Here is a 16,869-nt window from a genome sequence, read left to right on the forward strand (position 1 = left end):
TGTGGTCTATTAAAATGATGAAAATGATTGTTTATGATAAAATAATGAACTCACCAACCTTTTGGTTGACACTTGAAAGCATGTTTATTCTCAGGATTGAAAGAAATCTTCCGATGTGCATTTGCTTATTTTAAAGATATTACTTGGAGTCATTCATGGCATATTTCAAAGACGTTGCATTCAAGTCGTTAAGTTCATTAAAGATTATGATTAAGCAAATGACAGATTAGGTCATTTATAGTTGGATATTATGAAATGGTATGCATGCCTATCTACTTTCGATGAAATTAAAGTATGTCTTTAAAAATGAATGCAATGTTTGTAAAATGTACCATATAGAGGTCAAATACCTCGCAATGTAATCATATGTTATTGTATTCGACCTTATGGATTAGGACGGGTCGTCTCAATCAGGTCCTTTTGCTTGCGTGATCATCCTTGTGACGCCTGGGTATGTGTGGATTTTGGTGATGATTTAGCGGGCACTAAGGATGTCATCGGGTTTGTTCCCTTTTCGTTGGCTGACTAGTGCGATGAGCCCATTGTTAGAGTAGTTTGGTGAGTACTTTTTTGAAAAATTCTACTTCTTCTTCAGTTCCTTCGAGTTCGGATGCGGCCGAGACTCCCACTCGCTTTGCTTTTGTTGAAAGACAAAGGTAAAGTGATTAATCCCAAGAAAAAGTGTAAGAATAAAATCGTCCAGGGTTTGAAATTCCATAAGTTTTATTCGTTTAGGAATGGTATTAAAGATGAATGATGGACCACCAATCAAGAAATGAGTTGTGTGTAGCTTGGGTTTTATTCTGTGTTGTTGTTTACGTGTTTTATAATCGTATTGGCTAGTTGCGTGGTTAATTGTTTGTCAGTTTTGTCGGTACGATCCTTGTTTGGTTGGAATTTTTTTTTTGTCATTTCGTTGTTTTTCTTTGGTTTGTTGATCGTTTGCACATTGCTGTGATTTTGGTTTCTTCATTTATTGATGATAGAATTGTTCTAAAGAACGTTTATTCCTTTTTTCGTTAAAAAGATATTATCTTAGTTTATTTGAAATTGATAATTTGGAAGTGATAGTAAAAGTACTCACTACATATATACTTTTGTCTTAGAATGGTCTAAGAGCACCAGAAGTAATTATTTTTTTTCGAAGTTCCCCACCCACAACACTGGGTTATCGGTTGTGCAACCACATCAACCACACCAGATTTCTATTCGACGTTTTCTTTAGGTCTTGTATGCAACATCTTATATTCAATGTCAAGTTCATTTTTTTTCCTGGCAAATGAATGTGTGCCACGTTGAACATAATGAATGTGGACCACACGTCTTCTATTAGTTAATTTAATTTATTAAATGAAACTAAATTAAATACTAAACAAACATTTATTGTATTTCGGAAACCTTTGACAAAACACTTAATAACTCTTACATTATTTTCACTTCAAAGTTCCATCAAATCTTCAAAACTTTGAATTGACGTGTCACCACTCTTAGTACTTTAATAATCGTAACATAATACTCCGTATCAATTTTTAACTTAACACAATTATTGCAAAATATTCTGAATGATTTTTGGCAAAAAATCATACACACATTATCTAGTTTCAATGAAGGCTAAACAACGAACAAAATAAAACAAACAAAAAGCAGAAAGTTATAAGGAGTAATATATTCACGAAGACAAAAATATATTATGCGGTGAACGTGGATCGAACACGTGACCTTCAGATCTTCAGTCTGACGCTCTCCCAACTGAGCTATCCCCGCTTTCTGTCAACATTATAAACCTTACAAAATATATACATAAAGTAACTATTTCGGTAGTCGTAGCATTTTGTTAGCCGCCGGAAAACATCAATATCACTCAGCCATCTGCAACTGCCATGGACGCCAAACCGACAACCACAATCTGCACAGTTGTCACCATTGATCATACGAATTTATATTACACAGTATGCTCCATTTGCGAACGAACGCTCCCGGAACCCACCGCCGCAGCTCCGTCGTTAACTCCCTGCAACCACTGCACATTTACTAGAAATATTACAACCAATTCTAAACGCCTATTTCGTGTCCTCATGTCAATTGCAACAGAGACAAATGTGTTTGTTGTGGTGCTTTTTGATAGGGCTGCTAGGGTTTTGTTTGGTTGCTCTGCTCAAGATTTTTTTGATTTCGCCAAGATTCATCCTTTTTCATGTTGGTATTTTGTTACTCGATAATTTTGAGTTACCCATTTGAGAAATTTGTTAAATTTAATTACTTTTTGTTGTTTTCATGAGTTGTTCTTTGCATCTTTATATACATATAGATAATCTTTTGTGCCCTAAATGTTAGGTGAAACTGCAAGTAGGATTCTGGAGGGAGAGATGCTGAAAGTGACTCTTTCTAAACCGAAAAACGGCAATGCGCAACATCAGAGAGTTGTATCAGTTGTACCTTTAAAGTTGGGTTTTCGACCAGTAATTGATTCGTTGCGTGAACTGTACCGAGTAAGATCTGATTGTTAACTGTCTATAAATTTAAGTCATTTTGACTGTTTTTTGTTACTTATTCATGCTCATAACACTATCAATGTGTCTTTCATGTGTTTACATTTGTAAGGAAGATGAATAAGTGTATATGGATATGGGATTATAATGTTGTCTCAAGTTTCTACAGACTTGTGCCTTTATTAATGACATGTAGTAAATAGTGGAGTATAAAATATGAGATCTTTGTAACATATGCAATATATTGTTTGTGTAAATCTCTTTCAAATGTTTGTTAATTAATCAGTTAGAGATATGAAATCTTCTGTTTTGGAGACAATAAGTTTGCCATCCATCCACCTTTTTAACATCTTCAAAGAAGCCTTTGGTTGATCCTTCGGTACCATATGTCCAGCCTCATGCACCTGATTCAGAGAAAATATCAATTGTATGAAACCAAGACGCTTCTTATTCATACACGCAATCTCGGACACACACACACACACATACGCTGACCTTAAGGAAAGTGAGTGGGCCATAGTTCTTTAGTTCTCCAGCTTCTTTACCATCTACTTGAAAAGGGATAAAGTTAGATTCTTTGAAATTTGATTGACCGGACCATTTCATGTCTCTAACCCATCTATAGTTCCCTGTATATTCATTCACAGCTCATGTTTATTTCAAACACGGAGAAATAATAAATATGATTTGAGAATCAAATCAATGAGTAAATCTTACCTATCCAGTTGCAGGCAAAATCACATTCTCCAGCATATATAAGCATTTTCATACCGTCTTCCAAAAGTTCCGGAAGGCCGCCTTCAAGGTTTCTCATGATGTCTGCCTTCAATGCTTCATTCACCACATGATTACACGACTCGAACCGTATATCATGTGGTACGCCTAATGCCTTTTTCACTGATGGATTGTTCAAAAATTCGTCAACGTTTTTCGTTATATTATGGCATTTTTGTATCCTGATATCGTATTTCTGCCATAAAACACGAAGTCAGTTAATTTCGTATAAATTGTATTTTGAAGATGTAGGATATTTGAGTTATTACACATGTATGGTTAATGGAAATAATATCCTGATTAATTTGATGACATATTTTCAGGGCTTTAAGGCAGCTCTCTTCACCGTTAGTCCCTGGAACACAAAATACTCATCTTTTTAGTCAATGAAATTATGAATAACTTAAATACTTGATTAGTTATAGAAGGCTTAGTGTACCACATTTCTTGGCTGCCTTTTCACATTTTCGAACATTCTGATTAAGTCTTTTATAAACGGTCTCGTTAATCAAATTGTTCATAAGAGCGAAGTCAGTGTCTGCCTGCCCGAACTGAATTCCAGATACAGTCATTCCATTTCCAATTGCAAATCCCTGTTCACTTAATCACAATTCCATTGATCATCAAATCGTGATTTTGTAATATTAGAAGCTTAGTTGATTGTAACGTCATTGCGTCACCTTTAAGTTTAAATGAATGCCTTGTTTGTTTTTGTTCCCGTGGTTTATACGAGAAGCCAAAGCTGGAATGTAGTGCCCTCCGTATGATTCTCCAGTTATGTAGAGGTCGTTTTTCACATAATCAGGGTGCTTAGTAAAGAACCCCTGTTATTTGTTTCACGTTTAAATCTTATTATATTTATTTATGTGTAGGAATTTTAGGTATGTTAAGAATAATAACTAATAAATAAGCAGCACAAACCTGCAAGAAATCATAAAGATCATCACTAATGCCTTTTTCGTCATGTCGAATGTCTTTATCACTAGAAGTGTAACTGAACCCAGTTCCAATAGGTTGGTCAATGTATATCATGCTGGCAACCTGTCATACCAGTTGGAATGTTGCTCTACTTTTTTTTTTTTTTTTTTCGTTCACTAATATTGTGATCATCGTTGTAAAAGTCGGTTGAGCCGGCCGACGCGTCCGTTTGAGGACTAGCATGTCCCATTTCGCTCAAAAAGGCTAAAAAAGTTAGTCAATGCCAAAAAGTTAGGTCAAAGTCGGTCTGAGAGTCTGTCAAAGTTGGTCAAAGTTATGTCAAAATGTTAAAATATTTTAAAATCAGATTTTGTGCCTTGTATCTATGTTTAAAATATTTGTGTTTGATATATTTAAGTGTAATAATATATATAAAAGTCAACATTGGTCAACGTCGACTCGTCCCCATCTCGACTGACTAGTCCCTCTAAGGTCTCGACCGACTCGTCCCGACTTGCGACTTTTACAACCTTGATTGTGATACAATGCCTATAATTGATTATAGCAGACCTTATCCCAACCGTATTTATTCCAGACTAGAGATAAGTTTTTGGTCAAAAGAAACGGTCCATTTTCTTCAAAAAGAGCTATTGCGCTGCTACAACCTGGTCCTCCGGTTAACCATATAACCACAGGATCATCTTTTCTCTGTCTCGATTGAAAGAAGTAGTAGAACATCCTACAAAACATAGTAAACAATACAGCTACAAATTGGATTTGTATATACTATATCAACTTCTACATATTATGGTGATAAAAAATAATACCTTCCACCTATAGTGTGTTTAATTCGGATATATCCAGCAACATGAACAAGGTTAGGAATCGAAGCACCTGATTGGCCAAGAACAGGGAGCTTTAATGGCTTCTCAACAATCCTATAATCTGATGTGTTTTTCTTAACAATGCTAGCATCAAGTTTTGGGTGCAGATCTAGATCCTTAATGAGTTGTTTGTATCCTGTTCTTGTTTGCAGTGAAGTTGATGAAGGATCAATGAGGACAGACAGAAAAAGGTAAATGATAAGTGGAGTCATTATGTTTAAGTGTTGCTTTGTTTTTCGCTTTTGCAATGCGTGTTATGAGCTTTAACGATTTATAGAAGTTTTTGTTTTTTCTTCCCTCAACATGTAAAACACTTCATTGTGATATTTTTGGATCTATCATCTATGGTAGTCATAGTAATGGGAATTTTATCAAAATTTCTATATTACTACTTCTATTCGCTACCCGTTTTTTTAGGATACCTCTTATCCTAAAATAAGATTTTGCTGTATATTAAAGCAAACCATTATATAGAAATATATATACTATGTAATCCAGTTATGGCAAAATGTAAATTGGTCTACAATCTTTTTTTCAGATAAATATGCACACAAACATTGAGTGTGTTTAACATTTATATGATACATCTAAGATGTTATATATTTCTAGAAGTTTCATCGAAACAATCAACGAGGTGGAGGTGCAACGCCGGTCTGAGTAAGTTTCCCTGTGGTCCACAACTCCAACATTGTTAGTGCAACCTTGGGTTGATCCATAGGAACCATGTGTCCAGCATCATGAACCTTCATAAAAGTCAAAGTCCCATAATTCTTAAAAAGTGCAGCTTCTTTTCCCATCAACAAACAATGGAACCATTCGAGATTCAACAAATTGTTTCTGATGAGCCCATTGCATGGCTTGAACCCATCTCCAGTTCCCTGCAAAACCATTCAATATTTTTATGTCATAAAGATATAAATATTTTTTAAGGGTGTAAACGAGCTGAGTTGAACTCGAGATTGGAGAGACTGAGCTCGATTTAAATTTATAAAGCTCAAATTCGGCTCATTTCGAGCTTGATATATTGAACTCAAACTCGGCTCGTTTGAAATTATACAATTGCTAGAACTCAGCTCGAGATCGACTCGTTTATTTGTAATAATTATATTATATATATATGATCTTCAAGTAAAAAAATAATAACTGATGTGTATAAATGAAGGAATTTTCTAATGATAACCTTAAGGGTTGAATTTGTGCATTAAATAGTGGCACATTCGATGGTAGTTATATTTAAGAGGGGGTGGTTATTAAGTGTACAAACAAACTTCGTATGTCCTAATTTCTTAATGACAACACTTAACGTTGTCATTAGAAAATTCCATAAATGAAAAGTTCGTTCAAGCTCACGAGCTTGTTCGAGTTGGATATAAAAAAATCGGTCTCGTTTGAGCTCGGCTCGAACCGAGCTTTTAACCGGTCGCGATTGAGTAGCTCGGCTCATTTATACACCTAATACTTATACTTTTACATGGTGATATAAATTAGTTACCGAGCCAGTTGCAAATAAGATCATATTCTCCAGCATACACAAGCATTTGAATATTCTGTTCCAGTAGTGACGGAATCCCAATATCAAGATTTCGCATCCAGTCATCGATCATTGCTTCGTACACTCTATCGTTACACGGTTGAAACCGTATAGTTTCTGGTACTCTTAATGCTTTTTTAACCGTTGATTGCTCTAGAAATTTTTCCACATTTGAAAAGTCATAGCAGAAGCGGCCCTCACATTTCTTCCTTATATCGTAGTACTGCAAATGTAAAAAACAATTTAGGAACAACGTATAAAATTTCGAGATCAGGTAGCTTTTTATTGTACAAGTTCTTACATTCGTATTGTTTTTGTTTATTAGATTGATTATACCGAATAAAATCTGCTGGCAATTGTTATATGCAGTATAACATGTATCTGTACCGGTTGTGCCTGAAAAAGAAAACACACTGAAATTGCTAATGTACTTGCAAACAAGGTGACTCGGTCGGGGCTTTGAAACGACTAGTCGGTCGAATAGAGGCTGAGTCGAACGTGGACTAAAGTTGACTGTTAGTAACATATATATTACACATAAATATTACAGACGTAAAAATTTCAAACATATGTATACAACACAAAATCTAGGTATAAAAAAATATTAAAATTTGACCTAACTTTGACGAACCTCGACTTTGACCGACATAGACTCAGACCAACTTTGACCTGACTTTTTAACGTTGACTGACGAGTTAGACGTTTTTAGGCGAAACTGGACATGCTAGTCCCCAAACCGACTAATCGGCTGAGACGGCTGCCGTTTACACTGTTTACAAATGTGGCAAAAATAAGCAAAATTCAAGAGATAAAAATAGAAATGGTTAAGGATTACCACATTGTTTGATTGCCTGTTCACATGGTGGTATTAGTTCGTTTAATTTTCTATAATCTGACAAAGTTATTAAATTATTGGCTAAAGCGAATTCTGTGTAAGCCGGATACTGTATGCCCGGATTAGTTAGCCCATTTCCAATTTCGAATCCTTTTAAGTTAATATGAATCCCTTCGTTGTTTTTGTTTCCCTGATTAATCCTAGTAGCAAATGCCGGAATGTAGTGTCCTGCGTATGATTCTCCCGTGATGTAGAAATCATTATTGACGTAATCAGGATGCGCCTTGAAGAATGCCTGTAATTACAACGTTTGATTCCATTGTATCAAAGAACGAAAATTGTTCATTTTAGCATGATTATGGGCAAGGTTGCAAAAATCGCTACTAGGGGAGTACTCGGTTACGACTTTTTAGGGAATACCTGAAAACTCAGGGAGTACCCGGATGTTGACCAAGTTTGACTTTGACTAATTTTTGACTTTGACCAATATTGACCAAGTTTGACTCTGAGCAATTTTGACCAAGTTTGACTTTGACCAATTTTGACCGTGTTTTCTAGTTTTGGCCGAGGTGTGACCACTTTTCCAAGTAATCACAAGTTTTGGCTGCGTTTGACCGAGTTTGACCAAGTTTGACCGAGTACTCGCCGAGTAATTCCGAGTAGTGCAACCCTGGCTACGGGTAAACAAACCTGTAAGAAGTTGTAAAGGTCATTGCTAACGCCAGTTTCATTATGACGAGTGTCTTGTTCACTAGAACTATAACTAAAACCCGTTCCGGTAGGTTGATCGACAAATATCAAGTTAGAAACCTGCGCCAACGAAATGCTTCAGTCATATGTACAACAAGAGTTGCTGAATTGAATAGTACGATTATGTTGAAAACGCGTTACCTTATCCCAACCGTAATCATTCCATATAAGAGATAAGTTGCTGGCAATCTTAAAAGGACCATTTTCGTAAAATAAAGCTATTTGGCTGCTGCAACCTGGTCCTCCAGTTAGCCAAATAACCACCGGGTCGGTTTTAGCTTTTCTTGATTCAAAGAAAAAGTAGAACATCCTGCAGATATAATTAAAAACTGCACAATTAAATTAAATGATAAAAGCTGAAACTTATAAGGTGAAATTGCACAATTAACACTAACATTTTCTATTTACATGTAATGTAATACATAATTGAAAACAGTTAAAATACCTGGCATCTATGGTATTTTGAAGACGAAAATATCCAGCATGTTGAGCAAGGTCTGAAACAGTTGCACCAGAGTCACCAAGAATCTGAAGCGACAACCGTTTTTGAACAAGCCTAGAAGAAGAATTCGCGCGTGCCTTAAAGTTGCCGACCTTAAGATTCACGTGCAAATTGAAGTCTTTAAGAAACTGTACTTGGTTTTGTTTTACAGATTCAGAAAACTGCAATGCAGAGAGTGAACAAGGTTGGCACTTTGTGAAAAACAGAGAAATCAAAAGTATGAAAAGAGATGAGATATTGTTAAAAGCCATTAGTGTATGAAGAAACACGAGTTGTTCTGTGAAATCGCTTTAGTGTATGAGTTTTGTGTTTCGGCTATATATATAATGCATGAAAGTTTATACATTTCGTCTACCTTCGCAATATCTTGTTATCTGCGGTCTTATGATCTTACGTACCTGTAATTCGTAAGCAGTTGATTTCTTGTACAAATTTTAAGACAAGCTTCCAGCTTTTACCCGAAAACTTTCATTTTGATTGTATTTGTTTTTGTTATATTTAGAGATAATGATAATGATGATATAAATCTTCACTCTTGTTTGCTTTTGTTCAAGAAAATATTGGTAAAGCTCGAGTCTTTTAGATAAAGAAGAAGGTAATTGAACTTTTATGATCTTTTTACTTGCGTGTTTCAATCAATACAAGTATTTAGCTTTTTTACATATAGAAGTTGTTATGGAAAATCCGAGGCATATGTTGATCAACTTAAGGTATTATCTAAGAATTCATACAGTGCTCAACAATATATTTTTCACCTTAGTATAAGTTAAGATCTCCAAAAAATTTCCACTAAAGTATATTTTTCATATTGTTCAAGGTGGTTATCAAAATTATCTTTAGTGGGACAACACATAGCTTATCCAATGATAAAATTAAACATTTGACTTTTAACTTTTTACAAAAAATAAATAAATAAATAAATAAATAAATAAATAAATAAATAAATACGATGTTGATACGATTTTCCGTATAGCGGGTGTAAGGTATCAGTACAGAACAATAGCCACCTAGCGTAGAGTGGTTGGATGTTGATTGATGTTTGCCCTCGAGAAATAATAGCTGCATACCCGGAACACAGATGAAAGATCCGTGGGGTGGCCTCAATCAATCCTTGGATCAATCTGTAATTGATTCGTCTAGCGTTCTGTTGCTAAGTGGTTAATGTTTTAGAGTGAAAAAGAACTGTGTGAGAGAGAAAGTGTACTTCTCTCTGTCTGAAGTCCACCATTACTGGGCATTACTGGGCATGTGTAAAAAGCAAAACAGATTTTCTTCTGCTATGGATTCAAAAGAAAGGTTACCATCTGCACGACGTTTGCGTGAATTTGATCGAATCAGATTTGATTCATCCACAGGTTCATTATCAGATAAACTTTTTTCAAGAGTTTCATCTATCATTTTCTCAGAAGCAAATTGCAATTCCTCATACTTAATGTGGCGCAAGGCGGTGAGCGGAGTAGTGGCTGAAATAGCAATAAGTCACATACATTGCACAGTAGAAGTGAATGCACAAGCAAGCTATAAATGTCAATTATAAACATACCTTTATTTTTCAGCCTAACAACAGCACAGCTACGAACATCTGCATCCCACTCTGCATTAATTAAACATAGAGACAACATGTGTTCTGGGTAGCGACGGTTAGGGATTTTCTCTTTCTTCATCACATTCAGTAGTTGTCGTTCATCTTTTGACAATTTAGGGTGAATAATTGTGGGAGTATCGAGTGAAGTGCGCCAGTAGCGGGCTTTTAATGCACTATTGGGGATGATATCGCTGTTAATAAAGAAAAATCTGTCTAGCCAAATTTCTGGAACATCGTTGCAGGTAAGAAGGAATCCATTCATGTGTGTAATACAGAACCATCCTTTGTCGTATGGCTTAACAGTAGCAAGGTGACAAAATATTCGAACAGAAGGTGTAATGCCGCGAGCATGACAATACATCTCGAAAAGTAAAATTTTTCGAATCGATAAGGGTTCAAATTTTAACGACCCGTCCTAATCCATCTGGACGAATACATTACATTTGGTTACATCGAGAGGTACTTGACCTCTATATGATACATTTTACAAACATTGCATTCGTTTTTAAAAGACAAACTTTGATTACATCGAAAGTTGACGGCATGCATAACATTTCATAATATATCCAACTATAATTGACTTAATAATAATCTTGATGAACTCGACGACTCGAATGCAATGTCTTTTGAAATATGTCATGAATGACTCCAAGTAATATCTCTAATATGAGCAAATGCACAGCGGAAGATTTCTTTCATATCTGAGAATAAACATGCTTTCAAGTGTCAACCAAAAGGTTGGTGAGTTCATTAGTTTATCATCAATATTCATTTCCATCATTTTTAATAGACCACAAGATTTCATATTTTCATTCGTATGGATTGAACACCTGGTAACCGACCTTAACAAGATGCATATAGAATATCCCCATTATTCCGGGACAACTTCGGACTTGATAAATTCGAAGTACTAAAGCATCTGCGACATGGATGGGGCTTGTTGAGCCCGATAGATCTATCTTTAGGATTCGCGTCAATTAGGGTGTCTGTTCCCTAATTCTTAGATTACCAGACTAAAAGGGGCATATTCGATTCGATAATCCAACCATAGAATGTAGTTTCGATTACTTGTGTCTATTTCGTAAAACATTTATAAAAGCAGTGCATGTATTCTCAGTCCCAAAAATATATATTGCAAAAGCATTTAAAAAGGGAGCAAATGAAACTCACTATACGATATTTTGTAGTAAAAATATGCATACGACGGAACTGAACAATGCAAGGTTGGCCTCTGATTCACGAACCTATATCAATTATATATATTAACACATATAATTGTAATCAAACAAATTTATATATGTAATTAGTTATATAAATTTTATATTAAAATTTATAGGTTTCCTTAATAAATTAAGTATATTTATTTTATATATAAAAATATTAATATCGTTAAGTTATATGTATTGAGTATAGTTATCATAGTTATTTGATAAATTAATAATATTAAATAAAAAATTGTATTACTATACATAAAATAATAATTTTAATAATAATAATTATAATAAAAATAATGAAATTTTAATAATAATGATAATGTTAAAAATAGTAATAATGTTAATGAAAATACTTATAATACTAATAATATTGATAATACTAGTAAAAAATAAATAAAAATGTTTATAAGTTAATAATAACAATGATAATCCTTATATTAATTCTTAATGATAATTCTAATACTAATGTTAATAATAATAATAATCTTAAATCATGTTAATACTAATAATAATAATAATAATAATAATAATAATAATAACTATAATAGTAATAATAATACTTATAATACTTATATAAATGATAATAATGTAAACTATGTTAATAATAATAATAAAAATCATGATATCAATAAACATAATAAACATAAACATAAACATAATAATAATAATAATAATAATAATAATAATAATAATAATAATAATAATAATAATAATAATAATAATAATAATAATAATAATAAGAGGTATCTTACTACCTTAAGAGCTTTTCCAAAAATAACTGTCTCAGACAAGGCTTGAAGCCACAACCTCTCGGTTAAACACTAATAATCCTAACCATTACTCTGCTGTTTCATTTTCGAAATATATCACATACACATATTTATAACCCGTAATTCAACCTGTGTTTTCTTCTTCCGTTTTATTCAATCTCCTCTTCGGCTCAACTAAACAGCCCAATAAAATAATAATAACGGTCCAATAGCCTAATTGAATCACGGCCCAAAAAAAAAAAAACGGATCAAGCAGTCCATTTACTTGATCCAGTAATTTGATAAAATCCCTAATCGGATTATGAGTTCGACAGGTACAAAAAAAAATTTGGTCCTCGATTGTCATCAGCTACTCGCCATTATCATCATCATTAATCGAATTCAAAACAGCATCATCATTCGATCATCACTCCATCATCCTCATCATCGAAGGTTATAACCATCAATCATCATTGTATATTAATACTAACAGAAACCATAAAGCTTCTTTCTTCGTTGTGTTGTTTATCGAGAAAACAAAAAAAATAACAAAAGCAGTTTCATGTATCACGTATCATCATGTGCATATCACCATCATCTTTTATCGATATTCTTCATCATGTATAAAAATAATACAACCAAATGTCATCATAATATTGTGGTCGGCCACTAGGTTGTACTTATTCCCACTTGCATACAAATTGGCAATATATATTAATATTCAATACACCTCTATTGACAAAGTTTTTAACTGTGACCCCTTATCATTATTATATTAGTTATCATCCTCATTCCTTCCTTGTTATTGTCACGAAAACCGGGAAGAAAAGAAACAGTGAATACAAACAGGAACTTTGCTGCAATAGCAGGCTGCAACAGTTGGGATTTGTTGGTTGAACACGAAACAGAAGGTATGAACGCAACAAAAAAAATATGTTTGTTTTGGGTTGGCGGTTTAGATGGTTTCCAATGGTGGTGTTAGAAGATCGATGATGGTGTGGGTGGTGGTGTCGGATGATAATGAATGGAAACAAAACAAAAAAAAATGGGTGGTGAAGATAAAGTGGAGGTGGTTTTGAAGTTCTCGAACAAGGAAGAAGGAGGAGGGAGAAAGAAATAGGAGATGGTTTGTTGATGGTGGTTAGTAATGGGGTTGTTGTAACAACCCAACCCGTTAACCATCCGAAAATGTGCCACAATTAAAAAAATTTTCTGGAACAGTTGATCTGGACGGCGTCCAGCTCTTAAAACTGGGACGGTGTCCAGACATCTGGGACGGCGTCCAGATGTACTAAAACATTCTGATCAGTTTTTCGAACACACTCGGGCGAAAACCCGCTTCCCGACACTTTTAAACCAAAACACTTTCACAATAGATTACAATAGTTTAAACTAAGTGTTTTTCACAATAAAAACCGAGTTTTATGACACCGGGCCCACATCGACCCAAAATACCACAAGTGACTATTTCGACCCATTAGTTTATACAAAAACATAGACCGAGCATGGGATTGGGGACACGCTACCCAATCCTAATCAAATCCAAAAGAAAGTCTTCTAAAGCAACTACGCAAGTCCACTAGTCCCCGCGCTTACCCGAGCCACCGCATCCGTGCAATCTATAAAAATGTAAACAACGAGAGGGTAAGCTAACGCTTAGTGAATGATAATACACTACATACATATATATGTATAAAATGGACACGCCACACAAATATCAAATACCGCATACCGAAGCATCCATGTATAAGGCAACTACACTAAGCATACCGTACTACCTCTAAGCAACAAGCTAAAGATATCAACAAAGTGTAAGTTCACCAACGACGATGTGAACAACGCCAATAAGCTACACCCGGAGGGTTAGCTACAACACAACAATACATTAATATATAACAATATAAAACGAATAAGGTTAACCCCTTAACCCATTACCGAATACCAAACGCCACAATGAAGATTGGCCGAACTACACGAGCCTTAGTAATCTGAAACCACACGAGATTACTATCTTCACAACATCGAGGTTGGCCGAACTACACGAGCCTTAGTAATCCGAAACCACACGAGATTACTATCTTCACAACATCGAGGTTGGCCGAACTACACGAGCCTTAGTAATCTTAAACCACACGAGATTACTACCTCAATAAGATGACCGAACTACACGAGTCACCATGAATCCGAACTACACGAGATTCATTTCCAATAAGATGACCGAACAACACACTCGTCATCGTGAATCCGAACTACACGAGATCCACTTCTCCAACTCAAAACCCAAGGTCACGGGATTATAAAATCCACTACATCGGGGTTATCCACATCACAACAATATCAACCCTTCGCCATTGGGGTTATATACTCCACATCACAAACACGTGTGATAACGTACACACAAAACGTGTACCTCGCCAAAGGTGGTCAACCAAAACGCACAACCGTGCCAATTGGACCTAAACGCAAGTCCATCAAATCCACCTATATGTGAAGTGAGCTCTATAACCGAGAACCACTTCACCCGACCCGTACCCATCCTACACATACATATGCATATAGGATATTAACACTCACCTAGTCGTCTTGATGAATGCTTTCAAGTAATCCGCAATGCGCCAAATGAAAAGTACCTATTCCATTATCACAAACACAACAACACAGTTAGGGTTGACTTACAAACCAACCCATTTGACACCTAGTGCAAATTCGACCCATTTGCACTTCCAAGCACGAAACGCGCCCACACTAACCAATATCCACTAACACGAGTGAAAATGGTCCTAACACACCGATTAAGCCCGATCACAAGTGTTAAACACGTGTCATACCCATTTTGACACCAAAACCCTAATTTGACCCATTTCAAAATTAGGCAACCAAACACACCCAAAAGTGTTCCAACACTTCCATAATCACTAAACCTAGTGATTAAACTCACCATCAAACCCTAAACAAGGCCAAATCATCAACTGACCCAAAACCCGCCAAGTGACAAGAACAACAAGTCACCATAAACCCATTTCATCATCTAAAAGGGTTTCATAACAATCTAGCTCAAAACCCTAACTTGAACATCAAATCTAACAAATGAAATTCGGAGTTTGAGCTTATCAATACCACCACAACGTAGCTAAGAGCGAGATGAACAACTTTAGAACCCGAGCTTTTGCGAGAATCCGACTCCTTCTTCTCCAAATCCATCTCTCTCTCTAGAACTTCTCCTCTCTCTCTAGATAATGTTGGGAGTGTTTGTGAGGATGAAATATGATCCACAAATGACCAAGGAACCAGCCTTGAAGGCTCCAAACCAGCATCTAAGTGATTTTACTATTTTACCCCTTTTAAAATAATTAAAACAGCTGGCTCGACAGACCGTTTGGACGGCGTCCCAAACTTTGGACGGCGTCCCACCTTTTGTTGCTGGACGGCGTCCCCCCTATCGAGACGGCGTCCCATCTTTTGTTGCTGGACGGCGTCCCTCCTATCTAGACGGCGTCCCGACCTACTGCAAAATCAGAAACAAAAATAGGGTGTTACAACTCTCCCCCACTTAGAATCGATCACGTCCTCGTGATCCTCGTCACTTAACCAAACGGACCACACTCCACGGTCCTCAACATAAGTCCCAATCTGACTTTCCTAGTCAACTCTTCCCAAGGAATCACCTTTAACAACTAAATCGTCACACGCGATTTATCAATTCACAATCCCGAGCACTAAAACCATGCTCATTCCCCAACATCAGGAAAAACTCAACCAATCTCGGACCGAGATATCAACCCTTCAGCTTACCATTACAGGTACAATGCTAGAAGCAACCAAGTCTCAATCCAAGGTCAACAACCCGAAACGATGAAGACCGATCCGAACGAATCCTTACGGATAACACCAATCACTAAACATCCCTTGTAGTGCGCAATACGACCAATACGCAACTACCGTAACATCATAATCCAACGGTTAAAACCGATAGCGCCCAAAACGATCATGGCAACTCTAGATCCCAAGGTGTACAAAATCAACGATCGTCACACCCGTAACAACACGTGAGCGAAACACGGCTATCTCATCACTAATCATACCACAACATGGTCCTCACGACCCCACCATCGGTGTATCAAACAACCGATAGATCAAACAACATCCGTTAGTGTACAACGACATATAACACTAACTCATGGACAACGCATATCCAATCGTACACGGAGATGGTACTCGAATTTCCCATCGGTGCTCACACATCCAACAATACGAAGGCTGGCCGAAAACACACGCGCCTTAGTGAATCCGAACCACACGCGACTCACTACCTTCACCACAACAACAATCGGGAATGGCCGAACTACACGCGCTATAGTGAATCCGAACTACACGAGAGTCACTATCCCAGAGGAATGACCGAACTACACGAGTCATTTGTGAATCCGAACTACACGAGACTCACTCCTCAATACAATGACCGAAACCACATGAGTCATTTGTGAATCCGAACTACACGAGACTCACTTCCACAATAAGATGACCGAAACCACACGCGTCATCGTGAATCCGAAACTACACGCGATCCACTACCATGATGAAGTCAGCAGACCCGAAGATCATGCTTCACCAATCTCAACACCGGATGAAGTCAGCGGA

The 16,869-nt window shown here is 36.1% G+C and overlaps 2 protein-coding genes, 1 non-coding gene and 1 pseudogene across 3 annotated transcripts; 1 reads left to right on the plus strand and 3 right to left on the minus strand.

The window, feature by feature from the left end:
• Positions 1–1,691: 1,691 nt before the first annotated feature.
• TRNAF-GAA (transfer RNA phenylalanine (anticodon GAA)) lies at positions 1,692–1,764 on the minus strand. The gene has a single exon. It is a non-coding gene; the product is annotated as a tRNA-Phe (tRNA).
• Positions 1,765–1,880: 116 nt separating this feature from the next.
• Positions 1,881–2,624, plus strand: LOC139861443 (uncharacterized). The gene is made up of 2 exons (XM_071849834.1): positions 1,881–2,196; positions 2,335–2,624. The coding sequence occupies exons 1-2, from the start codon at positions 1,881–1,883 to the stop codon at positions 2,505–2,507; spliced, it is 489 nt and encodes a 162-aa protein (XP_071705935.1). The 3' UTR covers positions 2,508–2,624.
• Positions 2,625–2,767: 143 nt separating this feature from the next.
• Positions 2,768–5,277, minus strand: LOC139863508 (serine carboxypeptidase-like). The gene is made up of 9 exons (XM_071852134.1): positions 5,009–5,277; positions 4,752–4,920; positions 4,185–4,304; positions 3,944–4,087; positions 3,703–3,856; positions 3,533–3,618; positions 3,207–3,459; positions 2,985–3,118; positions 2,768–2,893 (listed from the first exon to the last, which is right to left on the minus strand). The coding sequence occupies exons 1-9, from the start codon at positions 5,275–5,277 to the stop codon at positions 2,768–2,770; spliced, it is 1,455 nt and encodes a 484-aa protein (XP_071708235.1).
• A 414-nt stretch (positions 5,278–5,691) lies between these two features.
• Positions 5,692–8,934, minus strand: LOC139863509 (serine carboxypeptidase-like; annotated as a pseudogene).
• Positions 8,935–16,869: the final 7,935 nt, after the last annotated feature.

This window comes from Rutidosis leptorrhynchoides, chromosome 8, assembly GCF_046630445.1.
Source record: "Rutidosis leptorrhynchoides isolate AG116_Rl617_1_P2 chromosome 8, CSIRO_AGI_Rlap_v1, whole genome shotgun sequence".
In the NCBI taxonomy this organism is placed as follows: Eukaryota; Viridiplantae; Streptophyta; class Magnoliopsida; order Asterales; family Asteraceae; genus Rutidosis; species Rutidosis leptorrhynchoides.